This window comes from Piliocolobus tephrosceles, chromosome 1, assembly GCF_002776525.5.
Source record: "Piliocolobus tephrosceles isolate RC106 chromosome 1, ASM277652v3, whole genome shotgun sequence".
NCBI lineage: Eukaryota > Metazoa > Chordata > Mammalia > Primates > Cercopithecidae > Piliocolobus > Piliocolobus tephrosceles.
In genome coordinates this window covers 92,626,431-92,636,167 of record NC_045434.1, presented here as the reverse complement: position 1 = coordinate 92,636,167, position 9,737 = coordinate 92,626,431, and the positions used below count along the sequence as shown (strand labels likewise).

General features: G+C 53.9%; 1 protein-coding gene across 1 annotated transcript in view; it reads left to right on the top strand.

The window, feature by feature from the left end:
- Positions 1-2,867: 2,867 nt before the first annotated feature.
- Positions 2,868-9,737, top strand: part of DCST2 (DC-STAMP domain containing 2) — a 15,467-nt gene continuing 8,597 nt past the window's right edge. The window contains exons 1-8 of the mRNA XM_031936172.1: positions 2,868-3,209; positions 3,390-3,560; positions 3,885-3,986; positions 5,432-5,629; positions 5,967-6,032; positions 6,560-6,773; positions 6,953-7,110; positions 7,785-7,949. Of these exons, the coding sequence (XP_031792032.1) occupies positions 2,942-3,209; positions 3,390-3,560; positions 3,885-3,986; positions 5,432-5,629; positions 5,967-6,032; positions 6,560-6,773; positions 6,953-7,110; positions 7,785-7,949 (1,342 nt within the window). The 5' untranslated portion in view covers positions 2,868-2,941. The remainder of the gene's footprint in view (positions 3,210-3,389; positions 3,561-3,884; positions 3,987-5,431; positions 5,630-5,966; positions 6,033-6,559; positions 6,774-6,952; positions 7,111-7,784; positions 7,950-9,737) is intronic.

Sequence of the window (9,737 nt, the reverse complement as noted above, 5' to 3'; positions counted from 1 at the left end):
CGACTTTTGTCCCTTTTCCTCTAATTCTTCTAATCTCCCTTCTGACATCAGAAGAACCAGAAAGGGAAGGAAGTAGAGGAAAAAAAGGAAAGAGCAGGCCATGCCCCTTCTCCATTGCAGGACCCCATGCCAGGGAGCTGGCCTGAGCTGGAGGCCTAAGGGATGGGGAGGGCGAGATAAGGAGGGAAGATGCTTGAGAATGGATGAGGTTAAAAGTTTGATGTAGAATGGACTGGACCTCTTTATTCCCTAAAAATAAGTCTTAATTGATGAAGTAGGACTAGGTCTTCTAAAGAAATATAACCAGAAATCTAAGGGACTGTGTGAAAGGTTATCAATGAAAAAAACATGTTCGAATATAGTGGGTCAGAGAAAAAGTAGTCTCCTGTTGGTATCCAGCAGGATTAATTCAATAAACAGGTGATGAAATGCTAATTCCATTTCCCTTGCCTGGGACAGGTTCAGGAAAGGGCATGTGTTGCACGCAGTTCTGACCAAAGAGATGTGAGGAAGTCTACTGCGGGGATTATAGGCAAGTTTCCCTTGTTCCTAAAAAGGGACATGAGGAAAGGATGTTTCTTCCTCTTTTTTTTTTGAGACGGAGTCTCACTTTGTCACCTAGGTCATTTTCCTTTTCTCCTGGCCTCAAATCACACAGCCCAAGACAGTGAAGTTGGGCCTGGGATTGAACTTATATTCTGTTGTTTTTTTTTTTTTTTTTGAGATGGCCTTTCGCTCTTGTCGCCCAGGCTGGAGTGTGGTGGCACGATCTCCACTCACTGCAATCTCTGCCTCCTGGGTTCAAGTGATCCTCCTGCCCCAGCCTCCCAAGAATCTGGGACTACAGGTGTGCACCACCACATCTGGCTAATTTTTGTATTTTTAGTGGAGACAGGGTTTCACTATATTGGCCAGGCTGGTCTCAAACTCCTGACCTCAAGTGATCCACCCACCTCAGCCTCCCAAAGTTCTGGGATTACAGGCATGAGTCATCGTGCCTGACCTGTTTCTTCCTCTTTTTTTTTTTTTTTTCTGATCTTTGACATTGTTGTATAAAGATGTGATGCCAGAGTTGCTGCAGCTATCTTGTGACCTGAAGAGAAGTGGTCAATAGGCTGAAGATGGCAGAGAAAAGAGAGAAGGAACCTGAGTCCTTCTTGAAGCTACTGAGCTGTTAAATTATCCAAACAGGGCTCGGCATGGTGGCTCACACCTATAATCCCAGCACTTTGGGAGGCCAAGGCAGGTAGATCTTTTGAGGTCAGGAGTTTGACACCTGCCTGACCAACATACTGAAACCCTGTCTCTACTAAAAATACAAAAATTAGCTGGGTATGGTGGCGGGTGCCTGTAATCCCAGCTACTTGGGAGGCTGAGCAGGAGAATGGCTTGAACCTGGGAGGTGGAGTTTGCAGTGAGCTAAGATTGAGCCACTGCACTCCAGCCTGGGCGACAGAGCAAGACTCCATCTCAAAACAAAAGCAAAAGCAAAAATAAACAAACAAAACCAAAGCAAAACGGCTCGGTGCTTGTCATCCTTGTTCACTGCTAAATCCTCAGCAGATTCTCAGTAAGTGCTGAATGAATGAATAAATTGAATTTCTTAGGAGGATCAGAAAACGAGGTCAGACAGGTCAGGAGAGATGAGAGTTTTGAAGGGTTATGGGGTGGGACTATATCATGTGGGTGATGAGGAGTCCCTCAGAATGGAGAGACTCCCTCAGGGTAAGGATGGTGTCTTCCTTCTTAAATTGGCAGCCTCTTCCCTCTGGACCTCCCCCTAAAGCCCAGGAGGAGGCTGAAGCCACAGGGGATGCTTGGGTACAGAAGAAACAAGCCCCAACTCCTTCCTGGGCATGCAGGACGGTCCTGTGTTCCACAGGCCGCTTGAATGTTCCTGGTCTTTGCCCAGCACTAACCCACCAAGCTGTACAAAAACATCATCTTCTGTTCTTCATAGATGTTCATGGGGTTCACCAGGAGCTGAAAGAGACCTAAGGGCACAGGGTCAAGCCAAGGCCCAAAATATGGGTCCTAGCCCTGGTTCAGCCTCTGCCCACCCCAGACTTTCTGCTTCCGCACTCACCTACGGCCAGGAGCCCCCCAGCGCCTGCCCCCAGCAGGAAAGCAGTGACGGGAAACTCGCCCGGCTGGCGCCATAGGAACCGGCTACAGGAGACTGGCAGCCCCCAGCTCAGGAGCCTCTGCACCACTAAGAGGGGGACAGGGTAGCTCAACAGCCCACTCTTCTGCCCGGGATGGGTTTCATTAGGATTCAGGGCTTGCAGGTGGTTAGAGGCTGGGGGAACCTGGCATGTGGAACAGTAGGAACTTGGGGGACCCTGGAGGAGGATGAGGGAGCCTGAGGAAGTGGTATGGGTGTAAGGGATAGAAAAGGCAAGGGCTGGGCTGGGGGGCAGGGGGCACTAGACCAGAGAGGTGGAGGCTGGGACACCAAGTTGGGAGATAGTGTGCGGGAGTTCCAGGAGGAGACATGGGATGAGAGTGGAGGTCAAGGGATGCTGGGTCTCTGCTGAGTGACTCACTGGTATGAGGCTGTTTTCTTCTTTGCCTTCTTGCCCCACTCTGATGATGTTTAATGTCCATGAGTCTGTTTTGGGGAAGCACCACTCATCCCAAGTCTCCTGAAAGACCTCCTTGGACACAAGGTTCTGGTGAGAGAAGAGAGGCGCTGCCTGTCTCTTCTGCCTTACGGGAAGCCTAGACCTGATCTCTAGGCCTTTTCATCCTTCTGCTTCAAAAAGTGGGGAAGGAGATTAGAGACCTACCTATCCCCTCTCCAGTCCTCGGAACTGGGTCAGGGATTCCAAGACACATGCAGTGAAAGCCTTTGGAACCTTAGAATACGGTGAGAAATTCCAGGAGCACGGAAGTCAGCGGGCATCTCCTGGAGACAGGCAGACATTTGGCCTCCGCAGCCATGCCCAAAGTCATGAAGGATGTTGTGCACCCCTTGAGGGGAGAGGAGCCTAGCATGGCGAGAGCTGTGGTTCGCAGCGTGGGAGGCTTTACCCTGGGCTTGTCTTTGGCCACGGCCTACGGGCTTCTGGAGCTACTGGTGGAAGGGCGCAGCCCCTGGGGCTGCCTGGTGGGCACCCTCACTTTGGCCGCCTTCCTTAGCCTGGGCATGGGATTCTCCCGCCAGGTCCGAGCCACTGTCCTCCTGCTGCTGCCCCAGGCCTTCTCCAGTGAGCTTGGCACCCAGGGCTAGGGGGCAGGTCCTGGAGCTGGTGCTGGGGCAAGAGAGATGCTATGGGAGAGGCAGGGGTTCAGGGAAATATTCTGAAGGCTTAAGTGAAATATTCTGAAGGGACTTGCTGCCGTGTTTGGGGCTGGGTTCTTGGTTCTAATGGAGCTGTCACCCGCAGGGCAGGGCCGGACACTACTGTTGGTGGCTGCCTTTGGGTTGGTGCTTCAAGGTCCTTGCGCCAACACTCTACGCAACTTCACCCGGGCTAGCGAGGCTGTAGCCTGTGGGGCAGAGCTGGCCCTGAACCAGACCGCCGAAGTGCTACAGCGGGCCAAGCAGCCCCTTGTCAGTAAGTCCCCCACCTCCACCACTGTCTCCCACAGGTCCTCCTTGCCCCACTCATCCTGCATGTTCTATAGTCCTTTGGCCTTCTTCTCTGCTGGTGCTAATTGCAGAGCATCTGGGCCTGGAAGGGAGTCTGGGCACAGCTAAACCCTCTCTTCTTGCTCTCTGGCCTCCCCCACTCCCAGTTTAACTATCTCCCAGGCCCCAGAATCCAGGCTCCCCGCCTCTGGTACGGTGGCTTCCTCTCCACTCCCTGCTTAAGGGGCAATGTTGAGAACAAGCCCCTAAAGGAGGAGACTCCACAGTGCCTCTGTCCCTCACCCATCAGGTGCCCTGAACAAGATTAAAGCTATTGCCCAAAAGACCAAAGAGGTGGCTGACCGGGTCCGCAAGTTCTTTCGGTCAATCATGGATGGTGTGAAACACGTAGGTAAGCACATTAGCATGTCTACTCCTGGGGACTCAAAATGCACCCAGTCTTGGCCAGGTGTGGTGGCTCACGCCTGTAATCCCAGCACTTTGGGAGGCCGAGGTGGGAGGATTGCTTGAGCCCAGGAGTTTGAGACCAGCCTTGGCAACATGGCAAGACCCCATCTCTATAAAAAAATAAAAAATAAGCCGAGCGCGGTGGCTCACGCCTGTAATCCCAGCACTTTGGGAGGCCGAGGCGGGCGGATCACTAGGTCAGGAGATCGAGACCACGGTGAAACCCCGTCTCTACTAAAAATACAAAAAATTAGTCGGGCGCGGTGGCGGGCGCCTGTAGTCCCACCTACTCAGGAGGCTGAGGCAGGAGAATGGCGTGAACCCGGGAGGCGGAGCTTTCAGTCGATTTCAGAGCCGGAGATCGCGCCACTGCATTCCAGCCTGGGGGACAGAGCGAGGCTCCATCTCAAAAAAAAAAAAAAAAAAAAAAACTAGCCAGACGTAATGGTGCATGTCTGTAGCCCCAGCTACTGGGGAGGCTGTAGTGGAAGGATCTCTTGAACCCAGGGGTTTGAGGCTGCAGTGAGCTATGATCGTGCCACTGCACTCCAATCCAGCCTGGGCAGCAGAGTGAGACTCCATCTCTAAAGAAAAAAAAAGGGGGGACCGGGTGTGGTGGCTCATGCCTGTAATCCCAGCACTTTGGGAGGCTGAGGCAGGCAGATCAGAAGGTCAGGAGATCGAGACCAGCCTGGCTAACATGGAGACATCCCATCTCTACAAAAAATACAAAAAATTAGCCGGGCATGGTGGCAGGCACCTGTAGTCCCAGCTACTCGAGAGGCTGAGGTAGGAGAATCGCTTGAGCCCGGGAGGCAGAGGTTGCAGTGAGCTGAGATTGTGCCACTGTACTCCAGCCTAGGTGACAGAGTGAGACTCTGTCGCAAAAAAAAAAAAAAAAAAAAAAAAGGCTGGGTGAGGTGGCTCACGCCTATAATCCCAGCACTTTGGGAGGCTGAGGCAGGTGGATCACCTGAGGTTAGGAGTTTGAGACCAGCCTGGCCAACATGTCGAAACCTCATCTCTACTAAAAATACAAAAATTAGCCAGGCGTGGTGGCATATGCCTATAATCCTAGCTATTAGGGAGTCTGAGGTGGGAGAATCACTTTATCCCAGGAGGCGGAGGTTACAACGAGCCGAGATCACTCCATTGCATTCTAGCCTGGGCAACAAGAGCGAAACTCCATCTAAAAAAAAAAAAATTTCAGTCTCTTCACCTGTATCCCTGTCCAGGGCTTTTCAGGCCCCTCCTGGGTGCTGGCTAGTGCTCACTGGACACAGCACAGCCAGGTCCCTGACCACAGGCCTCTCCAGCCCTGGGTGCCAAACCTCTGAGAAGAGGCTGTAGGATTCCAGCCCTGGGTGCCAACCCTGCAACCGTCCCCAGCCAGGGCTCTCCGGAATGTATGGCAGTGGCTCCTGCACATCGGGGATGTGTGCAACTCGGAACTGGGCAACCCTTACCTGAAGTGTGCACGGGTTTTTGATGATGCCAAGGACAGCTGCATGATGGTCATACCACAAGCCTACTATCTGTGTTACGTGCTCATGCCCTTCAAACTGGCGCTCTGTGGACTTGCCAGCCGTGAGAAAACCAGGGCACACCAGCAGGGAGGAGCCTATGTGTGGTGGGGCAGGGTGGAAGTGTGGGGGTCAGTTGGGAGGACAGGCCCAGGAGGACCATTGGGGACAATAGAGAGGAATAAGCTTGGTGGGACCAGTATTGGGGGTGGGGGCGGGCAGTAGGGAGGGACTGGTGTTGGGAGAGAGGGGTGACAGGGAGGTGCTACAATGTTTTGAGCAAATGATGTGGAGGCCAATAGGAAAATCGAAAAGAGGCCCTGTGAGAAGAGGTCTCCAGAGGTGGGGGGCAGGCCTGGCTGTGCTCCTCCTTCGGACACTCAGCAGACTCTGCCCATCAGTGGTCCAGGTGTTCTGCGTCATCCCTAAGTACATTCAGCCCTTCTTGCGCCAGACCATCGGCACCCGTGAGTGACCCCCTCCTGCCACACATGGTGCTCCCTAGTGGTCTCCTTCCCTCATCCCAGTGTGGCCATGGCCAGCCCCCAGTGCTCCCAGCCCATAAAGGAGAATGTAAGAGAAAGAAAGGGGCTCAAGAGATCACCCAGGCCCATATCCATGCTGTACAAATACAGATCAGGAGACTGAGGTCCAGTGAAGGGCCAGTGCCTCACCACAGCCTGCCGTGAGAGCAGGAGCTGGGAACAGAACCAGGGCCTCCTGTCCACACTCAGGTCCACACTCAGGTCATCAAAATCATTCCTTAGGGGCATCTGTTGCATGCCCTCTGTCATGCTGGGTGCTGAGCATGTGATGGCGATGGCCATATGTGGAGGCTTTGTCCCCTCCTCAGTCCACCTTGACCCAAACACTGGGGGTTCCCAGCTGGTCTGTGAGCTGCACCCCCTAGGTTGTGCCAGGCCCTTCCCTAGGGCCAGCTCCACCCTCTCCTAACTCTCCTTGCCTACGTCTCCCCTGAACCTGCTGGCTCCAGCTGTGATTCAGTTGCTCAACCGGGTGCGTCAGGAGTTTGAGTTCAACATGACAGCCACCCACCACTTCTCCGTGGATCTCAATGCCTCTCGGAGCCTGTCCCAGGTAGCCATGGACCTCCACGAGGCTGTCAGCATGAAGCTGCACCGTGTCCGAGAGGCCCTGGCTCTGATGGGGTTCACCACGCCTCTGCTGCTTGTGCTTCTCTACCTCCAGTGAGGCGCTACGAGGCGGCACGGGGCGGGGTGTGCAGGGCCAGGGCTGCAGGGAACAGCTCATCCCCATGCCGCCCCAGCATCCAGGGAGGCTCAAGTGGGGTTGAAGGGGAGATGCCCTGTGGGGTCTGGCCCGGGGTGGTAAGGGACCTCATATGTGCTCTACCTCCCCTTCCCAGAGCCCTATTTTACCGGTACTGTTACCTGAACTGGGACCATTATGACAATATCTACATCACCAGCCAATTCCTGCGCATGGAGGCTGTGCGCTCCACGGCAGGGCTGCCCACAGTGCTTCCGCTCAGTGCTCACGAGGCCAGGCGCTACATCTCACCGGGTGAGGACCCTGAGGACAGGGAGAGCCCAGCTCAGGGAGGCCAGGGCTTCCCCCCGCCCCGCTGCCCTGCTCCTAAGCCCCTGCACAGGCAGGGCTCAGGATGGGCTTGGGGCGGGGCCAGAAGGAGGAGACCCAGAGCTTAAGGAACTTTCAGGCTGAGGGAAGACACTGCCTAGTCCTTGGTGAGCCCGCAGTCTGAAAGGAGAACATAGACACCCTTGGAGAAAGTAGCCAGAGACAGGAGAGGCAGATGGTGCTTCTGGGAGCACCCTGGACATCAGGACATCAGGGGATGGACACAGAGCGAGGGAAGTCAAGTTGGGAGGGCTTCCCCAGGTGGGCAGGAAGTGCTAATATGGAGGGGGAGGACTGCCTGTGAGGTGGGGAGACAGGTAAGGGGATGAGGGATGCCCTAGGAGGGAGGGCTCCTGAGACTGGAATGGGCCACAGGGCCAGGTGGAGATGATAGGCAGGCCCCTCCCCTCTAGCCATGGAGCCCCCTCCCCTGAAGAGTGTTTTCCATCCTTGCCGGAGTCCTCACAGCTTTTCTTTTCCATATTCCCGATGAGCAGACAGGCCCAAGCCTGATCGGGGCAGGAGGCCTCTCCAAGAACTGGGGTCTGGTGGACGGGAGAACTGGGGAGCATCCTCCTGACCATCCCACTCCTGCTCAGGCTCCATCTTCTTGTCCCACTGGGAGAAGTTTTTTTACATTCTGGAGACCTTCAACCTTATCCGACACCTCCTCCTCGTGCTGTTCCTAGTCTTCCTAGACTATGCTGTCTTCTGGGTGCTTGACCTGGCCCGGCACCAGCTGCAGGGGGAGATTGTGGCCCGCAGTGAGTGCCTACACGACAGCCTCCTCCCACTCACCCACTGCAGCCCCCTCGACCTGCTCCTGCATCTCCCTGCCTGCTCCCAAGCCTTCTCCTCTTCCTGTCCTCAGTCCTGGTGACTGCCTGAATGTCCCCATGCCACTGTTACTCAGGAGCCCCCAAGTGGGCCACTCTTTCAACTGTATCCTCTGCCTAGTAACACCTGTGTCTAGGTCAAGGTTATAGCATACAGAGTAGTTTAAAATGCAAGCTCTAGAGTCAGATTGGCCAGGGTTCAAATCCCAGCTCTGTCCTTTATTAGGCGGTGACTTTATTAGTAGGCAAGTTGCTTAACCTCTTCAGCTGCAGTTTCCTCTTTTTTTTTTTTTTTTTTTGAGACAGAATCTCGTTCTGTCACCAGGCTGGAGTGCAGTGGCGCCATCTCGGCTCACTGCAACCTCCGCCTTCCAGGTTTAAGCGATTCTCCTGCCTCAGCCTTGTGAGTAGCTGGGACTACAGGCACATGCCACCACGCCCAGCTTAGTTTTGTATTTTTAGTAGAGATGGGATTTCACCATATTGGCCAGGATGGTGTCGATCTCTTGACCTCATGATCTGCCTGCCTTGGCCTCCCAAAGTGCTGGGATTACAGGTGTGAGCCACCATGCTCGGCATTTTTTTTTTTTCTGAGATGGAGTCTCACTCACTCTGTCACCCAGGCTGGAGTGCAGTGGTGCAATCTTGGCTCACTTCAACCTCTGCCTCCCAGGTTCAAGCAATTCTCCTGTCTCAGCCTCCCAAGTAGCTGGGACTATAGGCACATGCCACCATGTCCAGTTGTATTTTTAGTCGAGACGGGGTTTCACCATATTGCTCAGGCTGGTCTCAAACTCCTGACCTCAGGTGATCCACCCACCTCAGCCTTCCAAAGTGTTGGGATTACAGGCGTGAGCAACTGTGCTAGCCCAGTTTCCTCATCTGAACAGTAGAATAATAATGGTAGCAAACTCTCTGGGTCACTGTAAGGAGTAAATTAGATTATGTGTGTTGGGGCCAGGTGGGTGCCTCATGCCTGTAATCCTAGCACAAAAAAAGAGGAAACTGAAGCTGAAGAGGTTAAGCAACTTGCCTAGCAACAAGAGTGAAACTAAGTCTAAAAAAATAATAAGAAGAAAAAAATAAAATAAATTATGTGTGTCAAGTGCCTGGTAAGCCATTAATTGAGAATGTGAGCCAGCTAGGGTGGCTCATGCCTGTAACCCTAGCACTTTGGGAGGCTGAGGAAGACAGATCGCCTAAGGTCAGGAGTTCAAGACCAGCATGGCCAACATGGTGAAACCTTGTCTCTACTAAAAATACAAAAAAATGAGCCAGGCGTGGTGGTGGGCGCCTATAATCCCAGCTACTCTAGGGAGGCTGAGGCTGGAGAATCACCTGAACCCAGGAGGCGGAGGCTGCAGTGAGCCTAGATCATGCCACTGCACTCCAGCCTGGGTTACAGAGTGATACTCTGTCTCAAAAAAAAAAAAAAAAAGGCCGGGCGTGGTGGCTCAAGCCTGTAATCCCAGCACTTTGGGAGGCCGAGATGGGCGGATCACGAGGTCAGGAGATCGAGACCATCCTGGCTAACACAGTGAAACCCCGTCTGTACTAAAAAAAGTACGAAAAACTAGCCGGGCGAGGTGGCGGGCGCCTGTAGTCCCAGCTACTCGGGAGGCTGCCGCAGGAGAATGGCGTGAACCCGGGAGGCGGAGCTTGCAGTGAGCTGAGATCCGGCCACTGCACTCCAGCCTGGGCAACAGAGCAAGACTC